Raw genomic sequence first — 27,221 nt, forward strand, 5'->3', positions numbered from 1 at the left:
CAGAGGGCAGAGCTAGGAACAATGGCTTGAACCTGCAAAGAGACAAATTCAGGCTTGATAATCCGGAAAAAATTCTGAACACTTGGAGCTAACCAAAAGTGGAATGGACTGCCTGAGTACTGTTGTGAATGATCTTCCCTTCCTCCAGGTCTTCAAACCAAAGCTGGATAACCACTTATTGGGTACATTGTAAAAGGAGGACTCTTTTCCTATATAGGTGAGACTGGATGGTATCTGGGGTCTCTTCTAACTCTTCAGTTCTCTGAGGCTGTAATTTTTAAATAGCTGTGTAAATTTGAGGGGTTTTAACTTTAAATTAAACACTGGTATCATTTATAAATATTAAATCAGGTAGTTTCTTTTGCTATGCCATTTAACCTGGAATTGGAAAAAAAAAAAAAGATCCCCAAATAAATAAATAAATAAACGAAAGACTCCTAGAAACATTGTCATAGATATTTGTGAATAGTGTTCATGAAGGCTCTTCAAGTGATAGCAGTATTTATTCCTAGATACATTTGATTAAACAATTATAAATCTAAATCTTGTAAAATTTACATGACAGAAGCAATAATTCACTTTACTAAAACTTATTCTCTAAAGTTATCAATTTGGAAAAAAAAAGGTTCAACTCAAATTTTTTCCCTTTTGTCTATTTTCAGGATTATCCAGCAAAATTATTGTTTCAAAAAACCTGTTACAGATGATAATTACATATTTTACATTAGAAAATAGAGAATTAAATTCCAGGATCATATATTTGGTTGTCAGGAAACTAGACTGAGAATTTGTCTCTAAATTACACAAACAATCTTAGGACAAAGATGGTAATTAAATCAGTTTTGCCAGCCTTTGGCTTTTGGAAAAGTAATTTCTTCTCTCAATTTGTTTCTCAAAAAGTATTTCAAAAATACAGTTTATGGCTTAGGGAAAAGAAGACTGGATACATTCTTGGCTTCCTCACTTAACCAGTAACTCTCTCCTCACGTATGGTATACTAACTGGCCTCACTCTATTGTTATGAATATCAAATGAGCTAATATGAACTGCTATATGGAAATTTTGCAAATGTATTTTAAGTTTCTCCACCCTCTAGAAACTGAAGTCCCATCCTCATTACATCCTGGACAACATTCAAGTTTCTAACTGACTATGAGAATGAAACTGCCACACAAATTTCAATAGGTTAAGGGATTTCAGAAGTCCTTCCAGAGTAAAATAACTGGTACTACAATACAACATTAATAATATTACAAAATGCAAAATTATTGGTAATAACTCACATTCATATAATGCTTTAAGGTCAGCAAGGCACAAGGGAATGAAAACACTTTTGCAAAGAATTGTTAAACTGCATTTTAAAGAAATTCCTCAAATTTGTACATTAAGTATTTTCAAAGTAGTAACTGAATCATTCATAAATACCTAAATATTTTACAGGGACACCGTATTCACTTGACAAGGCAAACTATATATCAGAAAATCACCCTTACAGTTGAGCCAAAAAATTAATCTATTTCTTATCCATTTTGCTGAACTTAAGATTCATTCAAAATACTTCAAAATTAAAGTAACTATATTTCTCATTTCCCATAATCTATTAATGTCAATTATAAACTAATTCATGACTCATCCAACATAAGTCACAACTGTGTAATCCACAGGATACTATATTGGAATATTTTGTTCTTCCACATACTGGAAGAAGACTAAGGAAATGTTAATGCATTGTCACTTTGTAAATGACAAGTGTTCATTTCAATCTTTATCATCAATGAAGAAATAAAGCATTTTACTTTTATAATTAAAACTGTCAGTGCAATAAGTTGTTTCCTTTTTTTGATGAAAGATTTGAAATTTAAAATCATACCATTATACAGTGTTAACAGAAACCCAAACCAACCATATTTAGGTCACCTTAGTGAATTGTCTTATACTTCATATATATGAAAAGTAAAGTCATTATTGTTCTTGTCCAAATTAGTGAAACCATTTTAAAAAAAGATTGTCTCTAGACAGCATTTAAAATGACAAGTTCTATTTTCAGACAAGCTCATTTTACAGCCAAAAAAGAAACGCAAAAAAAAACCAAAAAAAAACACACACACACACACAATTACAGATTAAGTCTTTAAAAATTATATCTATTTTCAAAAAGTCATCAGATTTCCATTTCTTCTAGAGATGTTTTCACCAGTTTGTTGCTCACTTCCGCAGGCTAAGCTTCCTTCATTATTAAAGACTTCATACAAGTTGGACAGATTGCCATTCACTACTTTTTCATCTTTTCTAAAAGACACAGGCAGACTTGCTAGACTAAAATTGACATCTTTAAAGGCATGCAATAAAAAGATCCCCACAATGATTGTAAGGAAGCCACTCAAAGTGCCAATGATGTCATCAACAGGCATGTTTTGCCACTCTTTAAAAAGAATAGCTGAACAAGTTAAAACAGATGTAGTGAAGAATACATAATATATTGGAGTCACTATGGATGTATTAAATATATCCAGGGCCTTGTTTAAATAATTGATCTGTGTACTTACACAGAGTATAAGGCTTAGCAGCAGAATCCAGGACAGTGGGTGCCTCAGCACAGGCTTCCCTGCAAAAAGTTCTTTAATAGCAATTCCGAGGCCTTTAACACAAGAGACAGAAAATGCTCCAATTACGGAGCAGATTGTTATGTAAACAAGTATGTTTGTTTGTCCATGGCGAGGTCCTATCACAAAAATTAATATCAAGGACACAATGACAATCAATGTTGCAAAGACCACAAAACCTGAAAGAGAGAAGAAGGGTAATATTCAGTTAAAAATGTTAAGTGCTAAGAGAAACCTCTGGCATTTTGCAACATAGCCTAGGAAAAAAGGGGGCATAACAATTTCAGACTACAGAACTGTAATTCAGCTTATTTTACAGAGGAGGAAATTGAAGGTCTCCAAGATAAAGTGACTGGCCCCAGGTCACAAAGTTATTACGCAACAGAGCTAGGCCAGAACTCGGGTCTCCTGTTCTCTGGCCAGTCTTCCCACTACACAATGCCAATTACTCTCAAGTGAAGAGTAAATTTCTACATCTGCTTTCAACTTAACTACAATGGGGAAAAATTATTACATTTTTGTTGAAAGCAAAAAAAAAAAAGTGTATCTCATTCTACGTTACAGTTGTGCTGCTAATCCAGTCTTATAAAGAGCAATTTGTGTAAAGGGATTACTTTGTTTGCCTACAAGAAATAGTTACAAAGCTCAAGTTCTTTGTATATTCCATTCTTCTAACATGATCTACTTCTGGGCCTGGGAAAGCCCCCTCTATTCTAACACATTCTCCATAGTAATAGAATATATACCAATACAACAATAAAAAAAGAAAATAGCAAAGAGGGAGCAATTAAATACATAAATGTTAAATATAAACAGCTTCACAAAAATGACATAAAAATATAAATTAGTTAATTTTGTGCTCAAAGGACACTATTTCTGAGATATCTAGGAGCACTGGAGGCAACTGTCATAGCAAGTAGCAACAGGAGAAATCGCACGGAATTTGCCCAAAAGTTAAAGCCCAAATCTGAAATGAATAACTTGAAAAATAATGCCAAAAGGAGACTTTACATGATCTCTTTCTTACCTGGATCACCCAGCTTATTGGACATCTCATTTAAGGTCTCTATCTCCTCCTCTTTTGGAGCATGAATTACCATAACAGTAGACCCTAAAATACTTAATAAACATCCAATTTTTCCATGAAGATTAAGTCTTTCATTTAGAAAGTATGATGAAAGAATGGCACTATAAAGAAAAAAAAATCCCAGACATTAAAAATGATTAGTTTATCTTTTCTCTTTCTAGCTTTATAGCATATGTGAAACAAATACCCATTCAAACAGCGGGGGAGAAAAGGCTGAGAACTAATAAAAAATAATGAATGACCACACCATAATTTTGGATCTCATTCCAAACAAAATGCTACTTGTCAAGAATATTTCCAGAGAATTATTTAACTTTGTGAAAAGTAAAAATGTTTGTTGAACTGAATTAAATGAATAATCTGGTACAAGTCTTATAATTTTGTGATTATAGAATCTATAAATCACCAAGTGCTGATTTCCACTGGGCCCTTATAATGCTTTCTGCTCATACTAAGACTTTTAACCTTTTTTTTTTTTAAAAGGCAATTGGGGTTAAGTGACTTGCCCAGGGTCACACAGCTAGTAAGTATTATGTGTCTGAGGTGGGATTTGAACTCAGGTCCTCCTGACTCCAGGGCCAGTGTTCTATCCACTGCACCATCTAGCTGCCCCTAGACTTTTAACTTAACATTAGTGATTTAAGAGTAACAACCAAAGCCCACTTGTTACTTAACAAATAGAAGATTCATAAACAAAACCAGATAACAATAAAATTGAGCCTGAAAATACTACTACAAATTTTACATGTGAAATTTCTGTTCTTAGGCTGACTTCAGAAAAACCTGGAAAGACTTGTATGGTTTGATGCTGAGTGAAGTGAGCAGAACCAAGAGAACTTTGTACACAGTAACAGCCACGTTGTGCGATGACTAATATTAATAAACTTAACCCTTCCCAGCAATACAAGGATCTAAGGCATCTCCAAAGGCCTGGTGATGGAAAATGCTATCCACATCCAAAGAAAGAACTATGGAGTTTGAATGCAGATCGAAGCATACTATTTGCTATTTTTTTTTCTTCTTCTGTTGAGCTTTGTTTCCTCTTTCTGGTAGTTCCTCCTATTAGTTCTAACTTTTACTTACAACATCACTAATGTGAAAATGTTTAATAGGAATGTATTTGTATAGCCCATATCAGATTGTGCACCATCTTGGGGAGGGTGGGGAGGAAGGAGCAGAAAAATTTTGAACTCGAAAATACATGGAAGCGATTATTGATAAATCAAAATAAATTAATAAAAAATGAAAAGAGAAAAAAAAAGAAATTTCTGTTCTTACCAAGTAAAAAAATTTTCCTTACCTCACAAGAACACTAAGAGCTCCTAATGGAGTCACTAACGTGGCTGGTGCAAATGCATAAGCAGCAAAGTTGGCCACCTCACCAGCTCCCACTGTGGGTTGAATTTAAAAAAAAAAAAAGTTAAGTGTCAATTTCACTGTTATAGATCAAAATTGTGAATTTTTTTGAAATCCTATATTAATATGTGGCATTAATACAAGTTACCTCTTAAGCTTTATGCAATATTATGTATGGATTATTTTATCTGCTTAGATATTCTGAATATCTTCCTGATTTAATTTTTGGGAGTTCTTATTACCTTGTTAAAGAAAACTTTCTGGGATAATACACCAAACTACTAGAAAAAGCTATATAAAACCAAAGGGCTTAATTGAAATAATACAGAGAGCATGTAAAGTTAATGCCGAAACTTAGGGTGCAAAAAGTAATAGTAAGATACTTCAATTATAGAGGTCCCACAGTGAAACAAATACAAATAGTGCAAATCAGCTAAGGCACAATAAACTTTTTCTTAAACATAGAAGATGAGATGAAAGACAATCTTACTAGTCATAACCAGAGGGCAAAACATATAATAGTGGTTTCAAACTAAAATACAACTGGATAAAACAGACCATATATTTACTTTAAAAAACTACAAATTAACATTATCTCTGTTGTATTTTTACTTATTTTGTTAAATAATTCACAGAAGTTTCAGGCCGGTAAGTCTGACATCTCTGTGGCATAGTGTAATATACTCAACTGGATTTTTTTTTTAAATGAAGAAGCTTAAATAAAGCAACTAGTTTTCACATTTTAATGTTTTATATCATCATTTATTGTCTCTGTATTGGGTGTTTTTATTATATTTGAATTTGGGGGGGGGAGGGGTAAAGTGGAAGGATTTACAAGGAAAAGTATAATCTGAAGGAAGGAGAGTCTGTTTTGAAGTCCCTCCTACACCCTTCCCCCCAGTGATTGCTGCAAAGACAGAAGGCATTAATAAAATGTATTTCAAGGTTTCTTTCGGTTCCAACTTGGGGCAATAAAAATTACAGAATGCTAACAATTTAAGTGCCAAGTGTCTTCAGCATTCAGAATCACCATTCTTTGAAGGCCCCTTAAAAATAATTAAAAACAGGCCTGAAAACTATTATCAACTTCAATTTGTGATAAAGAATCACAGGAGAAAAGATTTATTTTTTAATTTCTTCTTTAAAATGTCCTAATGAAATTCAAATTATTTTTTGTTTTCAGAATATAATAAATAATAAGCACCGGATGGTTCAGAAAAATATACCACCACTTAAAAATAAATGGCAGTATATTTTTCTGAGCCAAACAATGCTGCTGCTGCTAATATTTTAACAACAAATGACAACGCTAGCTATCAAGTTTTCAAAGGAATTATTCTCAAATAACAGCTGTCATACTGAGGGAGGAGAATGATGTTAACAACAATAATTTGCTTGGTACAGATGGGCAAAATAAAATATTTTAAAATATATATTTAACAATCTAACAGTTATCTCGAAACTTTTAATTCTGGAATAAAATAGGATAGATTAAATTTTTTTATTACATAAAACTGCTTTCACATTTGTGCTAACATTTGAATACAGAAATGTAGTATTTCCTGGTCATTTTATTTAATACATACTTGAAAGAAGTCCAGCCCACCATAACCACTCTTTAAGATATGCATGGCCACCTTGACCTGGAAATGAAGAAAAAGTATTTTTTAGAACTTTGGAAGATCATCAGACTCTAAACATTCTAACCACAATCAATAAGGATATGTAAAAATATAAGGGGAATACGTGGGAAAGTTAAATAATTAAGGAGAATCATATCCTCAAAATATTCTTTCACAAACATGCAAAAAAATCGTCAAATTTATAGGGCAAATATATGTATAAGAGTGAAATATTAAAAAAGAATAATGAGGGTGTATAGTAATGTTTATCATATTGGATTAAAGTATGCCTCTAAAATGACATTTCTCAGAAAAGGGAAATAAAAATATTCACTGGAAAAGTCTATATTACATGTATTCATCATGAAAGCTTTTTAAAAGACTTCTCTCAATTCAAATAAAAATCTTTTATTCACTTTTATCATCACAATTCTCTTCATCTTTGGCAGTTTTGTTCTTTTCTCCTATTTTTCCACAAGATCTCACCTTCGCTACCACTTAAGAGAATGTGATTATAGGTCAAGTTTTATACAACCCGAATCTGTAAGGAAATTTGACAGAATAACAGAATTTGAAAACTGGAAGGAAAAATCACTGACCATCTAATCCAATCAACACTTACCCAAAAGGATTCCCCATACCAATCTCTATTTGAAGGCCTCCAAGGAGGTAGAACCCAGCACCTCTTGAGGCAGCCTATTCCACTTCTGGACAATTCTACTTATTTGGAAGTTTTTCCTGAAATTAAACCTAAACTGGCCCCCGCAACTTCTACCAATTCTCAAGCCCATCACCATCCTGGGTGCCCTCCACTGCATGCTCTCCAATTTATCAATGTCATTCCTACACAGTAGCGTCCAAAACGAAATACAATATTCCAGAGAGGGCAGAGTTCAGGAGAGCTATCAATTCCTTATTCTTGAACTATGACTCTTTTAATGAAGTCAAATTTGCATTCGCTCTTTTGGCCACATATTATATTGCTGACTCATTGATCTTGCAGTCCACTAATACCCCCCAGATCTTTTTCCCTGCCCTGCTCCTCCTGAAAAACTGAAAATTTTATATTCAAGTATAAGACTTTCCATTTTTCCCTAATGCATTTCATCTTATTAGGCTCAACCGTTTAACAGCTATCAATATTTTTTGGATTCTGACTATCCCCCCCAGATCATCTGCAAATTTGATAAACAAACCATCTATGCCTTTATTCAAGCCACTGATGTAAAAAACTAGCACAGAGTCAAACACAAATTCCTGGAGTAGTCTGGATAACTCCTTACCATGTTACTTGGCTACATCTACCTACCCTCCCACCTGCCTACAAACAGTATGTTATCAAGTGTCTTAGAAATGAAAATTTCTGACTTAATCCCCTGATATATCACAATGACTATAACAACTATGCAATGCTTTAAAAAAAAAAAAAGGTACATGAATGAATAAGGCAGATATCAATGAAAGTTTTGTGTCTGCCTATCACGCTACTAGGAGGATTAGCAAAGCCATTTTAATAAAGACACAAATTCCTTCCTTATACTCTTCTCTTGGTCTTGCGTACTTAGGAACATCACAATTTATAGAGAAGGGAAAGTGCAGAAACCAAGCAAGCAGCTGCAGGAAGGGATAACATTTTTGTCCTTGAGGACAATGCATTTTCGGGGGAGGGGGCATCTGTTTCATTACAAAGCTGATTCCTCTTATTCTGTTAGCAATACAGAACTCTATTCCAAACCGAGGGAAGGGAGGGGAGTAAACTAAATAGCCTACGAACCTACAAGATAATTTTACTGAAAATGAATCTTTATAGAAAGCATAAAAGACACACATAACCTACCTGCTCTCATGGAGCCTTTTCTGGCTAGCCTTAAGAGACCCTTCTTTTTTAAAATGAAGCTTCCTCCAATGAATATGCTGGAGCTCATAGCCAATCCCAGACCAATATAAAAGTCATATTTTCCACGATCCTGGCTCATCTCGTTAACTAATGAAGTGTTCAAGGGAGTCACATTGATCACAGAACAGAGAAACTGCTAGACTAGAGGCCAGGAGACACAATCTTCAATTCTAAACACAAACAGGAAAAAAAATTTTAAACAAATTATTACAAACATAGCCAAACCAAAAACATGATACTTAAAAAATATTCAACAACAGAAATTCTACACCCTCTTTTATCCTAAAGGAAAGGTCTTTTCTTTTTTCTAGAGACTACAGCTTCCTATCTCACCCAGGCTAGAATTGAAATTGCCATCTACAGGCTTAGCCCAGTAATGATCAGCACAGGAACAATTGATCAACTCAGTTTTTCTCACCTACACCAGCTTGCTTCTCCTTAGGCAGCCACAGTCTAATGGGCCCCTTTTCCCAGGAGATCACCCATATTGGTGCCAGACTTAGTGCAGATAACAGTCGGTTTTAGTCCACTGCAGCTCAGAACTCCTGAGTTTAAAAGACTCCCAGAACTCTGAGATTATAGGCAAAAGCCACCATGCTTCACTTTTCTTCATTTTTATAACATTATATGTCTGCTTTTATTGAGAAAAATGAAAGCAAGCTCATTACGAATGGAAATTTAGCCTACAAAAAGGGAATTTAATGAGTATCTATAGCAATAGTTACATATAGTTTTTGTGGGTAATGTTTAAGTAAAGCTATTTATTAGAATACAATGTTAAATACTGATTATAAATGCTCTTCAAACTTAGAGAATGGGTGATAACCCAAAATGTAAATGGAAATAAAAGTATTAATGCTATTACTCAAGGATTCATAGAAAGCCAGCTAATTAATATTCTTATACTGATACTGAATACCAATGAAATACGAAGTGGCAGAGTGGTCTCAGAGAAGCATAATCAAAGTTGGTTGGTTGATTGCTGTCCTTTGTTCTCGAAGAGGACCAAGATGACATCACTGTGCTAGAGTCAAGTTTCAGTGTGTCCAACTATGGCTGATCAAACCAATACAAGCTCGGAATGCTCTACCACAGGTTGGGCACAAATAATCTGTGTGAATATTTGGGGTGGATTCTCTAAATTTGTGCATCCTGCATTTCCTTTGAGCTGCTTCAATTTTCTTTGCTCATAGAGTACAGCATCTTCTCTGATATGAGTGGTCCTGTGCCAGAGTCTCCCATGTCACACAACTGGCTAAGTTTACTTACCTTGGTAGTGTACTTTTCAGGGATGTACACATTGATAATGATGTTGACACACAGAGCTAGCTCAGTGTTTGGGAAGCTCCAAAGGAAAGTATAGGAAAGAAAAGGTATTAGATGTACTACCAAACTGAAAGTCTACAGAGCTGCTGGGCTGACCTCAATGTTGTATGCCTATGAATCCTGGACAGAATACCAGCGCCATGCTAGGAAACTGAATCGCTTCCATTTGAATGGTCTTAGGAAGATTCTGAAGATCACCTGGCAGGATAATAAACCAGCCACTGAGGTCCTTCCTTAAAACTAAACTGTCAAGCATTCAAACTCTGCTTCAGAGAGCGCAATTATGATGGGTTGGCCACGCTGTTCGAATGCAAAACATACGCTTGCCAAAGAGACTATTTTATGGAGAACTTACACAAAGCAAGTGTTCACATGGTGGTCAGAAGAATCGATACAAGGACACTCTCAAGGTCTCTCTTAAGATAATCAAAGTAAAAAGACAAAAAAGCAGAAGGGACAACAAAGAGGAAAGTGAGGCCCAGAGCAGGAAAGTGACTTGTCCAAGGTCACAGAAGTATGATAGAATCTCTGTGTCTGGGACAAAGATACCATCAGGCACAGGAGAGCTTTCAGATTTGGGGCCAAACTGCAGTTCTTCATGTTCCAGGATGGGGGCAATTTTAAGAGAAACCTTTCAAAAAGGCCCAGGAACATTCTACAATTAAAGATGCACATGGAATAACAAACTCTTTTTTTAAAATGTAAATACCCTCTGGAATTAATAAATCTATAGTCACACCAGTATAAATAACTTTATCCAGACTGCTTTTCTACTGTCTTGAATAATTCACAAAGAGGAAGGGTAGTGTTAAGATAGCTTGGCACAATGTAAAGAGCACTGGTTTTATCAAGAACCTGTTCAAATCCCAGCTTGCCACCAAATGATCACAGGCAAGTCCCATAACTTCTCATGGCCTCAGTTTTCCTCATCTGTAAAATAAGAAGACTGAGCTAAATGACCTCTTAAGTCCCCTTCTAGATTAATGGATGGCACTAGCAACGAATACCAAAAGGAAAGAGGTATAGAAAGTAAGAGGGTAAGACTTCAACATGTCTACAGGTTACTTATAGTTGTGCTAGAAAAATTACAAGAGAGTGGGAATGGAGGAAGACAAATAGGTTTGTGGAAAGTTCAGTTTTCCTTTTTACTCCCTTATGGGGCACATAGCTTACTGTATTGCCATCCAGCTTTCTGATAATTCTTGAGGCTTTTAGTTTCAATTTATATCTCTGTGCCTATTCCAGAAGCACTTGGCGACCACCACACATCTCCTCTAATCTTTATTGGTTCATCAGCTGACCCTCTCTTCTGTTTCCTTCAGCCTGAGATAATCAACAAGCCCATTCACTTTCTCTAACTCTTATCATTTTTTTGTTCATGGTACTACTACAATTAAAAAAAATAAATTAGTAGAAATAAACAGCAATTTATAATTTTTTTTTTACACAATGCTTTCTATACACTGAATAGCTACAAAGTACTGAGTACTATTTTTTCCACTCTGCACTATTTTACATAAGCTTTTAAATATTCTTAGTAGTCTTCATATCTGTCAATCTTTATAATAAAATTAGCATTATATTTATATCAACAAACCACATGTTTCTTAGTCATTCCCTAGCTATTAGGCATTTGGGTTATTGCCAATTTTGAAATATGGCACAGCCTTAAAGCTCTTTGAACAGAGAAACCTTTTTTCCCCCTCTTTATTTCTTTATTTTTTTAAGGCTATTGGGGTTAAGTGACTCGCCCAGGGTCACACAGCTAGTAACTGTCAAGTGTTTGGTCTGAGGTCATATTTGCACTCAGGTCCTCCTGACTTCAGGGCCAGTGCTCTATCCACTGTGCCACCTAGCTGCCCCCCCCCCCTTTATTTCAATAGGTCATACTTGGCATCGTGGGGTTTAATATCAACCAACCCTTGAGTACACTGTCATATTGAACTACTGAAAAATGGCACCAAAACGTATTGCCCTCAGCAAGGTATAAATGTACCTGTTTTTCCCAGAGTTGCAAAGTTGTCTTATTTTTATTTATATTTGATAATTTAATTGGTGTGAGTTACCTCCATTATAATTTTTATTTATTAGTGAAGTTGAACCTTTTCCCAAATGTTCTGGCCAATGGATACTAATACTATCCATATAAATTTGATATTTATCCCTTGTAAATCTTGAAATCTTTCATAATGAGTATCAACAGTTTCCTCATGGTTTCTTTTTATTTTAGTTTTACTGCTATTCACTGTGCAATTAAAAATTTTTATTACAAAATGACAAACTGTGTTCCACATCATTTCTTCTATTACAGGGATGAAATGACATAAACCAACCACTAGTTTCTCAATGTCGATATTACTACTATTATTACTCATAAGAACAGTGGAACTGTTTGCCCTCATATTCCTTTCACTTAATGTCATGTTTCCTGAGAACTAGTAACAGCAGGCAGGTTTTGGCTGTACTTTCATAGGCAGGATGTCCCCTGCATATCTGTGACAAATATGCTATTTCACTTTATTATATATTTTATGGTTTTCAAAACTATTTAAAACCTCCCATTCATTAGGCAATTCCCTAACACTAAAACTGACCAGCTGCTGAATTGCATTGGTAAAAGGCCTTTCCTCACCAGAGTTCCCTACACCAGAGGTGTCAAATACTTAAGTACATGGGCCTTGCAATAGTCTGAACCAGATTAAAATGTACTTGGGAAATATTTAACAAAATAAAAATACAATAAAATACAATGCAATAAAATTACATTTTAAAACTAATATGCAGAGCTGGCAGGGATCCTTATGTGTAGATTAGTGACCCCTATTTCTGAGTTTGATAGGTCTGGACCTTTCCTCATAGCTCATTTCAAAAAAATTTGAAACTAATTAACCTATATGCAGTTTACTGTTATATAAGGTACAAAAATTTTACAGGGTCCACATTTATTTTCCTCTGTGCTAAAATCCAATTTTGCTGAGAGCATTTATTATATGATAATTCTTTTCCCCATTGTTTAATCTCACCAACTTTGATTATAACCTAAACTTACAGATGTATTTGGATTTAATCCTTGAATCCCTATGTCCCACTGATCTATTTTTTCATTTTCTTGCTAGCAACCCCAACCTATCAGGTGCTAAAGCCAAACTAAGTTATTTGAAGTGTTTAAATATACCACTGCTTTCTATTACACCATGTTTCTCACACTATACCACATGCCCCCCCCCCCACACACACACTCGCATGCATGTGTCTGCTGAAATGCTTCTCATACTTCAAGGATCAGTTCAAATGATAATTCTCCAAGCTTCCAAGCTTTCTCTGAATCCCCCAATTCAACAGCAATAAGTCAACAGTAATCACTCCCATTTCAAGTCTGCTGCTGTCGAATAAATAGGGCCAACTCTTGGCAAAACTGTAAAACCTCAAGTTTTTTCTTCTGAATCTTCTGCCTTTAATTTCTGTAACTTTTCTCACCTCCAACTCATCTCTCAAATTCAGGCAAACAGTGACTTCCTACTTTACTTTCTTTCCCTCAGAGGCAGACTTGATATAAATAATTGATACTTGTTGGCAGACTGATCACACTTTGATTAAAATACATAATATGTATTTCCCTCTGCCTCAAGACTTCCAGGTACACACTTTCTCTTTTCTGCAATGTTGAACATTATTTACCTAATACTTAATGATTTCTATATCATAACCACATACACAGAAAGCACAGAGATAAAGACATAACAAACTTTCTTACTCTTACTGAAGCAACATAGTTTTTAACAAAACGTTTTAGAATTTATCTTCTTTGCTATCAGAGATACTTCTATATTTATCCTGAGCTAGCCCTATCTTAAAATAATTTTACACAACACTCACCCTAAGAAAATTTTACTTTACACGTAAAGTATATCCCAAATATGTGTGTATAAACAAAATGTTTAAAAACATTCCCTCTGAACACAGAATAGTCATTTTCAAGAAAACACAGATAACATCACATTTTAAAACTAAACAAACTAATACAAATCATTCTGTCACGTCAAGCTTCTAAAAACAGAACAGCCATCCATCACTAAATTCAAGAATTATTCATTTCCACTAAATTAGAAAGAGCCAGAGAGGGGGAAATGGCATTATATATTTACATCTTCTTTAGCTACTATCCTACTTTTCTCTTAGACATTTTCTTACATGGAAAAGCAAGAAAATTGGGGAAGCAAGAGTAAATCTAGATCTACCTTGACCAGAAAATAAATATTGAATGGTAATTAAAAGTGTTATTTACTCAAGTGAAAGCTGCTCCTGAAAAGAAGCGATGGAAGAATATGGAACTTCATAACATTATACCTCCTCCTACCCCTTCCCAAAAAAGAATTCAGAGCAGCCCCATAATGACTGCCCAGCCAGGGATAAAGGAATTGCTAACGATGGCCTTGGAGGAAAAGAATTACCCAGAGTCTGATGGCTGTTATACTGACAAGAGTATAAAAGCAGAAGCGAGATTCTTTCTGTCTACGGAAACCTACCAAATCTATCAAAAAAAAAAAAAGAAAAAGAAAAGAAAAGCTTTCATTTGTGCCTAACTTTTACACATTTTGCAACCATAAAACACTAGGGAAAAAATCTAAATTAGGTTTGTGGTTTTTGGCTAACAGGTTCATTATATCAACTAGAATCACTCAATTATAAACCAGGCATGATTTAGAAATCAGATGAACACATACAATATACTCAAAATATCATTCAGGTCATGAAACTACATGTAAGACAAAAAATAAATTCTGTTTATCCTTTCTATTAGTTGATGGTAACCAGCTGCTTAGTGTATGTATAGAGCTAACATTTTAGGCAATGCTTTACATTGTGTGAACTGCATTATTGATCTTATTTCATTTGATCCTCTTAAAAGCCCTGCCAGGTAAGCAATTTAAGTATCATTTATCTCCCTTTCACATATGAGGAAATGAAGACTTTGTGAAGTTAAGATATCTTGTCACAGTCACATAGCTAAGAGACGTCTAGGATTTGAACCCAGGTTTTCTGATTCCAGTTCCAGTGCTCTTTCCACTAAGTCACACTAAGTTCTTAGAGGCAACATACTAAACAATAACATAATGAAAATGTTATCCTACTAATTTATTTTAATGAAAAAATCTGGGGTTTTTAACCTGGGGTCTATAAACTTTGATAAAATTCTACGTAAATATAATTGGTTTCCTTTGTAATCTTGTGAATTTTATTTCATACATTTAAAAAACAGTATTCTGAAAAGGGATGCATAAATTTAACCAGACCACCAAAGAGGACTGACACAAAAAATATTAAGAATCCCTACTTTAGAAAATATGATCTTTTATTATGTTTAAGCTCACACAATAACCTACTGATCATAATTAGGATTCTGAAATAGGTCTCTACTGAGAAAACAACGTACCAACATAGTACATTTAGGATGGCCAACTTTCCCAAGTCAAGAACTTCTTGACTTTTCTGCAGCACTTGACATTCACTCTCCTTCTAAATAAACTCTCTTCTGAGTACTGGTGACATTCCTCTCTGCTTGTTCTCCTGCCTGTCTATCAGTCTCCTTTCTGACTCTTCATTTGTATTGGGGTGTAGGGTGTGTTCAGGGGGAAGTATTACCTCTGGATGAGGGCTGCTTTCCACCTTTGGTGTCCATCTGATCCACCTCTCACCTAAAGAGATGGGCTGAACACTTCCATAGTGTTCTCAACAGACCATCATCAATCAATGCTGAAACCACTGGCCATACTCAGGTTGAACTCAATCCCTCTCTAGATAAATTTCCAACTGAAGAAGAGGTTTTGAATGCCATTACGCTCCTCTCCTGTGGCAAAGCACCTGGTACTGATTCTATTCCAGATGAAATTTCCAAGGTGAGGGAGGTCCACTGCTCATACAAAAGCTGACTGAAATTTTCCAGGTTATATGGCAAAAGGAGGTTATCCCCTAGGAGTTCAAGGATGCTTCTACTGTCCATCTCCATAAAGGAAAAAGAAATAGATTGTCCTGTGACAATCACGGGGGGGGGGGGGTCTCTCTCTCAGTCAATGCTGGCAAGATTCTTGCCAGAGTCCTCCTTAATAGGCTGATCCTTCACCTGGAAGATCATCTACCTGAGAACCAGTGTGGCTTCAGAAAGGGCCGAGGAATGTTGTATGTTACCCAACAACTCCAGGAGAATTGCCAAGAGCAGAACAGAGGTCTATACACAACATTCATAGATCTGACCAAAGCCTTTGATACTGTTAGTCATGAGTGCTTATGGAAAATTATGTCAAAATGTGATTGTCCCGAGTAGTTCATCAGTATTGTACATCAATTTCACGACGGCACGCTTGCCCAGGTTTTGCACCATGGACGATGCGCGTGCACTTTCCCAGTCACCAATGGAGTGAAACAAGGCTGTGTTGTTTTCAGCCATGCTGTCAAATGCTTTCAATGAGGATGAACACAGCATCAAGGTCAGCTACCACACTGATGATAAATTCTTCAACCTGAAAAGGCTACAAGCCCAGACCAAAGCAGAGGGAGTGTTGATGTATGATCTTCTGTTTGCAGATGATTGTGCACTCGATGCAGTCTCTGAAGCTGAGATGCACAAAGTATGGATTGATTCTCTGCTGCTTGTGCTAATTTTGGCCTAACAATTAACACCAAGAAAACAGAGGTTCTCCATCAGTCAGCACCACACCATCCACATGTGGACCCATCAGTTACAGCAAATGGAGAAGTTTTGAATGCTGTGGATAAGTTCACTTACCTTGGCAGTATACTTTCCAGGGATGCACACATTGATAATGAGGTTGACATATGCATTGCCAAAGCTATCTCAGTGTTTGAGAGGCTCCAAAGGAAAGCGTGGGAGAGAAGAGGTACTAGACTGACTACCAAACTGAAGATCTACAGAGCCGCTGGGCTGACCTCATTATTGTATGCCTGTGAATCCTGGACAGTATACCAGCACCACGCCAACAAACTGAATTGCTTCCATTTGAACTGTCTTAGGAAGATTCTGAAGATCACCGAGCAGGATAAGATACCAACCAGGCACTGAGATCCTTCCTCAAACTAAACTGCCAAGCACTCAAACTCTACTGCAGAGAGTGCAATTATGATGGGCTGGCCACATTGTTTGAATGCAAAACATATGCTTGCCAAAAAGACTATTTTATGGAGAACTCACAGAGGGCAAGTGCTCACATGGTGGTCAGAAAAAGCGACACAAGGACACTGTCAAGGTCTCTCTTAAGAACTTTGGAATTGATTATGTGATAAGGGAGACACTGGCACAGGACCACCCAGAATGGAGTGCCCTCATCTGAGAAGGTGCTGTGCTCTATAAGTAAAGCAGAACTGAAGTAGCTCAAAATAAACATGAGCTGCAAAAATTTACAGAATCCACCCCAAATGTCCGTATGGACTATTTGTGCCCGATCCCTGGCGGAGCCTTCTGAGCTGGCATTGGTCTGATCAGCCACAGTTGGACACACCGTAACTTGACTCCAACATAGTGATGTCATTTTGGTCCTCTTTGAGAATGAAGAACAATCAGATATATCATCTGTATCATATCTGTGATTATACCCTAAGGCTACCAGGGGCCTATTCTCTTATTTCTATATTCTCTTCCTCTGTAGCACAGTGTCTTTCATCTCTATGTCTGTCCAAGAAGAACTCAGCAGAGGAACCGGAACCATTAGGCACTCTTCCCCAGAGGAGCTCGAGCTGCCCAGCCTGACGTGGTAAAGGTGTAGGAAAATTGATTTAAAGCCTCCTAGTGAGATGGAAGACCACCAGAGCATAATATATTTTATTATATGTCCTACCATAGCACCCTAAGTCTTCTGGGTCTTACCAAATGTCTTGTCGTTATGCCTTCCACACCACCTGGCAATGTTATTTCACCTGTTAATGCACTCTTAGGATTTCTGGGTCTTTCCATCTTACTTGCAACTGAAAGTTCCTTGAGAACAGACTTTCTCATTTTCTATTTTTGTATACGTAATGTTTTGCACAGTACTTGGCAGAGAATAAGCATTTAAATGCTTTTCCCCCCTTTCATTCACCCATGACTTCATTAATAACAATAATAATAGTTATATATATGTATATATGACATATAACAATCACATAGCATATACTATAGCACTTTATAATAATTATCTCATTTGATTCTCACAACGACTCTGTGAGGTAGGTGCTGTTATAACGCCCATTTAATAGAGGAGGAAAGTGAAATAAACAGTTTAAGTGACTCGCCCAAGGTCTCACTGCTATTAAATGTCTGAGGCTAAATTTGAATTCAGGTCTTCCTGACTCCAAGCCAGTCCATTAACCACTAAGCCCCCTAACCTGCCTCTGGATAATCATTTCCATAGAGATGACTCCCAAATCTATACATCCAATTCCAGTTTCTCTCCAGAGCTCCAGAACTGCATCACCAATTGTCTATAGAACATTTCAAACTACGTATCTCATAAACATGTTAAGCTAAACATATCCAAGACAGAAATCATTATCTTTCTCCCTAAATCATTTTCCAAACCTCTGTATTTTTGCTGACAGTATTGCCACCCTCTTTGTCTTTCAAGGTTTACAACGCTGGCTTTAACCCAGCTCTTCCTCACTCTCCCTCACCTCACTTCTCTACTCAGTTGCCTAATTTTGCTGTTCCTACCTCCACGACATCTCTCATATCCATTCATCCCCATTCAGGCACTACCTTAGTTTAGTTCCTTGTTACCTCTCACCTAAACTACCACAATAACCTCCTAACTGATTTCCCAGCTTCAAGGCCTTTCCACTTCACAGAGCTGCAAAAGAGCTGTTCTTCAAGTACACAGGTCTTGTCTATTTAATAAACTCCAATGGTTCTCAAGTGCCCCTGGGGCAAGGGTTCTTAACCTTTTTTATTTTATGGATACCTTCAGTATTATCTTTTTATTATAATGATTGTAAACAAAAATTATACTGAAACATAGTTATCACAATATGTATGTAGCAGGCAGAGACCCCAGGTTAAGAACTTCTGCTTTCGGATAAAATACAAATACTTCGCAACTACTTCCCCTTCTTGCACTCTAGGGTCCAGTTAGACTGGTCTTCTTGTCCCTCCCACACAGCACTCCATCTCCATCCCTTTCATTCCCCATTCTTGGAATTCAATCCCTCTTCACCTCTGACTCATAAAATCCCTTCCTTTAAGATTAAGTTCAAACATTTCCTTCTACATGAAGCCCTTCCTAACACCTGCCCCCCCTCCCATTAGCTAGTGCCCCTTCTGCCTAAAGTACACTGGATAGGGTGTCCCAGGCTTAAAACTGCACTAAGACTTTTGGAATACCCTGTATTTATTCTATATATATCCAAATGTCACCTCTTTGGATACAATGTAAACTCCTCGAGTGCAGGGACTGCTATTTTTTTGTGTTTTTTTTTTTTCTATTTCTATCTCTAGTGTCTACCACAGTACCTACACCTCATAGGTTTTGTACCTAGCACAGAGGATTCCTTAATAAATGCTTGTTAATTGACTCTTCAGTAATTACAGATTGGAAAAATTAACTAAAAATAAATTTTAACTATCTTTTGTATGAAAAAAGGTATTATATACAATTTTTCAAATAGCAACTTAATAAAAGCAAGTATTTCATGCTAAGGACCCGGAAAAATTGGTCCAATTTATTATTTCCTCTTTCCATCTCCTCTATTTGGAGCAGAAGTGTATCACTGTCTTTTCTTCAGGCGAGAAATCCCGGTGTCACCTTTCATTCTGCCTTCTCCTAAATCCCTTCTATATAATTTGTCACAAAGTCCTATTTTTCTTCCTTCAAAATGTCTTTTGAGTTAAGTATTTCCTTTCCAATGTTACCAGTTTAATCGAGGCCCTTAACACCTGACACCTAAATTCTATCAGAGATTTATATTACCTCTAGTCTCTGTCACCTCTAAATAATCTTTTATGCTGCTACCAGACCAACAATATTCCTAAACATCACTTTCATTGTATCATGCCTCTTCTCAAATCTCAGCTACCAAACTCTTCTGCTTTTCTTTCAATGCTTCCATAACCTACGCTCATCTTTCCTATCTTTCTCCTGGATCAAGAAGGTATTCTCATATGCCCCACAAAACCAAATTCATTCTTAACTCAGCACCTTTATTCTTATAGGCAATACCATGGATTGAGCAATTGGCTTGGAGTCAGGAAGACCTGAATTCAAATTCAACCTTAGGCACTTACTAACTGTGTGACCTCAGCAAAGCGCCTGCCTCAATTTCCTCAACTATAAAATAGGGATAATAATAGCACCTACCTCACAAGATTGTTCTGAGGACAAAATGAGATAATATTTGCAAAGCACTTAGCACAGTGTCTGCCACATAATATATACTTAATAAATGCTTGTTCCCTTCTCCTATTCCCTAATAGTAAGTCAATAACTATTTATTAAGCACCTACTATTGCCAGGCACCATGCTAAGTCCTAAGGATACAAAGAAATGCAAAAGACAGTCCCTGTGGTCGAGAAGTTCAGAATCTAATGGGAGACAATATGCAAAAAAGATATATACAGGATAAACTGTATGAAATAATCATCAGAGGGAAGGCATTAGAATTACTCTTCTCCACACCTTTAGCTCTTCCTTAGCTCCTACTCTCTGTTATAAGGGATGACTCTCTAGGTAAGGGAGAGGGAAAGATACCTGGAAATGAAAGTAATACGAAAAACAGACATCAATAATAATTTAAAAACTCATTTCATCCTTCACAGCTCAGCCTAAGTTCTACTTCCTCCAACAATTCCACCCCCTCACAGATCTCTCAGGGAAACTTTTAGTGCATTTAATTTCTCACAATGTAATACTTGGAACTGATTCACATCAGATGAGTAACTGTCTTGTCTGATAGACTGTAAGCCTCTCAGAATCCCCATTTTGTACTTCTTTTGTATCCCTCCTGACAGAGTTGACACTGATATATTTTTTATTACAGACAGATTTGGCATTTGACATAAGCAGACTAATCTGGTAAAACTGTGTTAATGGGAAGGGGAGGGGAGAGCAACAATAAAATTTCAAGTTTCCAATTGTGATAAAGTCTATAGGCATTAAGTTAATGTACAGTTTAATTATAATTCAGCTTGAAAATAGGATTTCCTGTTTGATGTACCTAACAACAGCTCTGCTCTCATTTCCTGTCTTCAAAAGGCAAATCACATGATGCAGATTACAGAGTTACTTTTTATTTTTAAGAGATTCAACAGAGACCAGGCCAAGCTGACAGGCAACCAAATAGTCAAGTGTCACCATAGCCAAGGCCCCAAGTTACAGGTTAAGATCCTTTATCTGGAGACTTGTCATCTTCACCTCTCCTAGGGGAAATGAGGGAAGGAGGGTAGGGGGATTAGAGCACTTTGGAAGATCATGAAATGCACCTTGGACAGTTGTGCCTACCACTATGATTTGTCAATAATACTACATTCTAAATAGTAACATGTTCAAACAGCAAATAAAAAATTTACTTTAAAATATTTCTACCGTTCTCTCAAATTTCTGTTCAAATAGGTTGCTGGTTTGCACAAGAAAACACAATTTTAGGGCATGGTCTCTGGTCCAGAGTAGCAGAAGATTAGGTTGATGGTGAGAAGGTGGCTATCTGGTTTAGGAGCTCCAAAAATGCACTAGGAATTAGGGTTTGAGCCAAATGTCATGCAACTGGCTAGTGACAATCACAGTGACCGGTGAAAAGGAAATTTAAATAGTCTGGGGGGAGGCAGAGCCAGGCTGGGGACTTGTCTGAGCTCTCCCCCAAATACCTTTTAAAAAAATGATGCTAAACAAATCCCTCCTGACAGAGTAGCAGAATTCACAAGAAGACGGAGTGGAACAATTTTCCAGACCAAGACAACTTGGAAGGCTGGCAGGAAAGATCGGTTGCACCAGGGTGAGAGAGAAGCACAGGCTGAGCCAGCACAGTCCCAGCCACAGCAAACGAGGAGCAGGTCTTGGGAGTGACTGAATCAGCAGCAGTGGTAGCTGCTGTTTCCAGAGCTCTCAGCCCACAGATAATAAAGGGATCGAACAACTGGTCAGAAGGAGACTACAGGGGTCTTTTTGCTAGCACTGAGGCAGGACTCTTGCTTTGCCCATACTGGGATCCTGGTCACAGTCCTGGGTGGCAGTCCCAGGGAAAGGAGGAGCACTAGCATAGGAGAGTTTGTGGACATGGAACCCTCCTCAAAGTTCCAGGGCAGAAAAGAGTGCTTGTGGTCACTCACAGACCAGAGCACAGGCCAGAAAGTAGTAAACACCTCTCTTTAGATCATACCACCATGGAAGAACTGAAAACTTACAGGTCCCTAGAAGTATCTCTGAAAACAGCTGCACAAATCCCTGAAGCTTGGGACAGTGCACCCTCCACCCTGGAATAAGCCCTCCTTTAAAAGAGTTAAAAGTCAAGTAATAGACTGGGAAAATGAGCAAACAAAAAAAACAAAAACAAAACAAAAAAAACTCTGACTACAGAAAGTTACTATGGTGAAAAGGAAGATCAAAACACACTCTCAGAAGATAATAACAAAGTCAAAGCTCCCTCATCCAAAGCCTCCAAGAAAAATACAAATTGGTCTGAAGAAAACACAATTATCAGCAGTCTAATAAATGAAATAGTAAAACCAGAAAAAAGTAAAGGGAATTGTTTTAATTTTTAAGAACTGGGGATTTCTTAAAATTTCCTAATTATTTTTGACTGGATCTTTGATTTTATTAGTGGAGAGAATTCCTAATAAGAAAATGCCTTCTACTAATGCAAAGCGATTTGCCCAGAATCACATAGCCAGTTTCTTATCAGAGGCAGATCCTTCTGACTTGAGACCAGCTCTTTATCCCCCATATCACAATGCCTATGACTAAATATTAATATGATGTACATAAATACTGAATGTTTTTCTTATGGATAAAACACAATGTAATGAAAACAACACCGGAACTTGGAATCAAAAGATCAGTTTCTTCCACTTATCCATAACTGTGTGACCATAGGGAAGTCACTGAATGTCTCATATGTCCAATTTCAAGTAAAACTTGTGCTGAGAAGACAGTCATGGTGAGGTAAGTGGTTTATAAACTAGAAAGCACTTATAAATGAATTATATAATATGCAATATATGAAATAATATACATAAAGAGTGATACTATTTGGCCAAAACCTACAGTGTTTGGAGGGTAAGATGAAGTAAAGGTGGAAAGACAAGGAAGTGTCAATCAATGACTATTATGTGTCAGGCACTAGAGTGCCAAGCACCATGCAAAGCACTGAGGTAAAAATAAAAAGAATGAAACAAACCTTTCTCTCAAGTGGTTTAAATTATAACTGTGGAGTGGCTAGAATGCCAGAAAAGGGGGTCTAAAGTTTACTTTTTAGGAAATATTGAGCTACTAGAGATTTTTAAAAGTAGGAGTTGCATATAGCCAGTATGTGTCAGAGGCAGACCTTTAAGTCTGGTGCTCCTGATTGCAAGGCCAAGTTTCCATCCACTATACCATGCTTCTTTTCATAAGCTAAATCCTAAAATTCATTTTTTTTGGGTAATATCTCAACTTAAGCGCTTAGCACAGTGCCTGGCACAGAGTTAAGTGTTATAAAAATGTTAGCTGCTATTATTAATAATAGTTATTAGGATGCCACTCCTACTTTTAAAAACCTATTGGTTTTTTCCTATTTTGTTTGTAGTACCCTAATGATTATGGACAGGGGAGCTAGATAGAATATTGTGGCTCAAACGCATCTTTCATATTCATCAACTTACCAGGTATTACTGTGACCTCTTTCACATCTGCTCCTCCCCTTTCCATTGACCTCATATCTTTATTGACACCTAATTGGTCTGCAGCAGAAGTGTCAAGCATGGTGCAGCAACTTTCCCTAGTGTGGCCAGAACCAAATCAAAATGTAATTGGGAAATATTTCAAAATAAAGAAATATACAATGGAACATTGATAATATATGATTTTCTAAGTCAACATGAAACACAGGGATCCTTATGTTTGGTTTAGTGGCCCCATTTTTATTTAAGTTTGACACCATTGGTCTGTAAGAGTCATTTTATCTGTACCTCTACACTTGAACACTCCCTTCTTTCAATCTCAATCCTTCATAGTATTGCCAGACTTATTTTCCCTCTACATAGCTTCTTTCTACTCAAACATCTTTAGTGGCTCCCTCCAGTCTACTAAATAAAATTCAAATTTCCAAGCATTCAAAGTCACCCACAAAAGGCTTTAAATGGTACCATCTTATCTCCACAACCTTATTTTATATTATTCCCCTCTACAAATTCTTTGCTTCCAGGGAGGCTGAGTAGTACAGGGGAAAGAACACTGACACCAGTCAGAAGACTTTAGATGCTTCCCTAGATTTCAGTTCTCACATTCCCAAAATGATGAGGTTGAACACAACAGACTCAAGTCCATTCCAGCTCCAAATCTATGATCTCTCAATCCCAAACTGCTCCCTGCCCTACCTTTACATACTTCCTTCCTTCTGCCCAAGAAGCATGGTTTCTCCACCACAAAGGCTTTGTTAGATTCGTTTCTTTGCTTGGAAAGCCCTTTCTTCCCTTTACCAGCTGAACATCTACTTTAATGTCTCACTCAGACACCATCTTACCATTAAACTTTCCTGGATTCTACAGTTGCTAAATTATACACTTATCATACGTTATATATTACAGAAAAGCCGTATACAGACTGGTTGTGTAACCCTGGGTGGGTTACTTAACCTCATGAAACCCAATTCCCCTTCCCCACAAAAAGGGAAAAAAACAAAACACTTTCTGTCTCTCAGCTCCAAGACTGTAAGGTACATGTAAGCAGGGGCTGTGCCGTTTTAAGTCTAGTACAGTGCTCTGCACCTGAAAGGTGTCTGAATTAAAATGAATTGCTGAAGTTCTGATGGAGGTGCTCCCTGCATGCTTCGGAATACAGTGGCACAGGGGGCAGAGTGCTGGACTTGGAGTCAAGAAGACCTGAATAAGACTTGAAAAAGTCACTCAGTGTCAGTCCACCTAGAAAGCACTTCCTCTTTACTTCCACTTCAGAGTCCTCTTCACTTAGACAACTGTCTTCTGCAAGAAGCCTTTCCTGAGCTGTGTGACCCTGGGCAAGTCACTTAATTCCAATTGCCTCACCCCCCCCAAAAAAGGAAGCCTTTCCTGTTCCCTCAACTACTCACTCCACACTCCCAAATTACCTTAATTTTAAGTATCGTGTATATGCTTTATATTTATTCTATATACATTTTTATTTGTACTTGTCTCATCCATTAGAATGTAAGTGCCTAGTGAGTACGAATGGTTTCATTCTTTGTTATTTGTATCCCCATTGCCTAGCCAAGGGCCAGAACACAGTAAGAGCTTACTACCTGTAAATCAATTGATTTCACCTGTAAGATAAGAGAATAACTACACCTACCTCACAAGGTTGAGAATCAAATAATGTAACTTATGAAAAGCACTTTGCAAACGTTATAGTTTTGTTTACATACATATATGTATAGATAGTATATGTGGTTGTAGATAACAGTAGTCGTATGAGATACATTTAGTTTGATAAGTAACGTATATTTTATAAAGTGTCTAGTAACACATACATGTAGGGCATGTAGGCATACATACAAGTTATCTGTCAAACTTTACTTCCCTATATGTATGTATGGTACATACTCTACATGAACCTATGTAAGCTATCAAACCCTTTTCTTTCCCATAATGAAGCAGAGACGTTCCTTTCTCCCCACCAGAGTTTGCAGGAAGGACCCCGCATCCACCCCTTGAACCAGTAGACAAGCTACAGGTCGAGTGCTGCCAGACCCATTCAGACTGAAGAAAAGCAGAAACAGGAGAAGCCAGCAGGGCCGGAGACCACTGACCCTGACCCTGACCCGGCCCCGGCCCCCGCCTGAGTCACCTGCGACTTCTCACATCCCCATAGGGGCCGCCGGGGCCGTCGCAGTCTCCCCCTCTTCCTTCACCGTGGAGCCGGAGCTGCTGGGGTCCGGGGCAGCCACCGCGCGCACTGCCTCCTCCATCAGGGTGGGCCAATCTCAACTAGAGCCTCGGAGAAGGACAAACCACCGAGGCCTCCACCGCCCCGGGCAAGTGGAAAGCGGGAAGGCTTCCGGGAGGGCGCCGGCCGAGTGACGCAAGCCACAGCCGGGAGTCTCCTCCGGCGCGCGCACACGTCGCGCACGCAACACGCGGAACGTAGCCCGTCGCGCATGCGCGCCTGTGTCACGTCCACTTCCTCTTTCCTACGGTTTGTCCCGCAGATTTTTTGGGACTCGGTTTGGCTGCCATTTGCGGTTCTTTGTAGGCCTCGAGGGAGCTACCAAGCAGGAGGAAGCCAAAGAGGATAGGATAGAGGGGCCAGGCTAGGGGAAGGAGAGTCCTTAAGGGTCTTCCCAGCTTCAGCCTTGTCTTTGACGGTGCTGCGGCAGCCTGGGGCGTAAGGATTCTACCGCCGTTAGATGCCGCCACGTGACCTCTGAACTCTTCCTCAAGCACGTGGGAGGTGTACACTTATACGAACTGTTTTTGCAGCTTTCAACTATGGTACTTCAAGCGGGATAAAAATCTAAGGAACGCGAAGAGAATAAAACCACTAACTTGGACTACATAAGCTGCACCCAGCAGTAAGGTCAAAAGAAACATTTAAAGCTTCAGGGCGGGCCGTACCATACTGTCTCTTCTCAGCTTCAGTTGCCCACGAAGTCTTTGTCCTGTTCAAAGCACTTCGACAGCACCCAGTTGTCTTTACAGAAAAATAAAACAACCCACAAATTCCTCTGTTTCTAAAATCCCTTGCAATTCGGCTCCAACCTTACTGGCCTTTTGCATTACTCTTCCTCATGTGCCTTTTTTGGTCAGTCGTTTCAGTCATGTCCTGATGAGGATGGGATCTAGGCTTTCCCACATGGCCAAATCTCTGGCGGTCCCCTAAGGCTATAATCCCATCAACTGGCCTTTGATTGTGGCTACACCCAGTCTCCCAATTCTGTTACTCTTAGCCTAGCCTAGCCCTCCATTGTCTTACCTCCTTATGGCCCCAGGCCACTTCCCACCCTTAATCCTATCTAGGCTCCATTCTCCCTCTGCCAAGTGGTCCAGGTCCCTGGAATTCTATTACCTCAAAGACTACTTGGCTCTCCTAGTCCCCCCCCAAGGCTTTCTGTATATAAGGTCCATCTTGTCTCCATTATGGCGCTTAGAGTCTTAAAATCTAGCTACTGCTCAGATTCTTGCAATT

At 37.8% G+C, this 27,221-nt stretch overlaps 1 protein-coding gene across 3 annotated transcripts; it reads right to left on the minus strand.

Annotated features, from left to right (window-relative positions):
- Window positions 1–484: 484 nt before the first annotated feature.
- Window positions 485–26,130, minus strand: NIPA2 (NIPA magnesium transporter 2). Of its 3 annotated transcripts, XM_027859450.1 has the most exons (7): window positions 25,884–26,130; window positions 23,726–23,841; window positions 8,506–8,735; window positions 6,633–6,689; window positions 4,991–5,081; window positions 3,631–3,791; window positions 485–2,782 (listed from the first exon to the last, which is right to left on the minus strand). In XM_027859450.1, the coding sequence occupies exons 3-7, from the start codon at window positions 8,642–8,644 to the stop codon at window positions 2,151–2,153; spliced, it is 1,080 nt and encodes a 359-aa protein (XP_027715251.1). In that variant the 5' UTR covers window positions 8,645–8,735; window positions 23,726–23,841; window positions 25,884–26,130; the 3' UTR covers window positions 485–2,150. The 3 variants fall into 3 exon arrangements, with proteins under 3 accessions (XP_027715251.1, XP_027715250.1, XP_027715252.1); XM_027859449.1 differs by lacking the exon at window positions 23,726–23,841; XM_027859451.1 differs by lacking the exons at window positions 8,506–8,735; window positions 23,726–23,841.
- Window positions 26,131–27,221: the final 1,091 nt, after the last annotated feature.

This window comes from Vombatus ursinus, unplaced genomic scaffold (assembly GCF_900497805.2).
Source record: "Vombatus ursinus unplaced genomic scaffold, bare-nosed wombat genome assembly UNPS02014168.1, whole genome shotgun sequence".
NCBI classification, from domain to species: Eukaryota; Metazoa; Chordata; class Mammalia; order Diprotodontia; family Vombatidae; genus Vombatus; species Vombatus ursinus.

Bases quoted from the DNA above. Each gene is read 5' to 3' on its own strand.
- NIPA2 (XM_027859449.1), bottom strand. From the start codon at position 8,644: ATGAGCCAGGATCGTGGAAAATATGACTTTTATATTGGTCTGGGATTG. The intron at 3,792-4,990 runs GTAAGGAAAATT...TTTTCTTTATAG, and splicing joins GCTCTTAGTGTTCTTGTGAG to TGCCATTCTTTCATCATACT. The intron at 2,783-3,630 runs GTAAGAAAGAGA...TCTCTCTTTCAG, and splicing joins CAATAAGCTGGGTGATCCAG to GTTTTGTGGTCTTTGCAACA.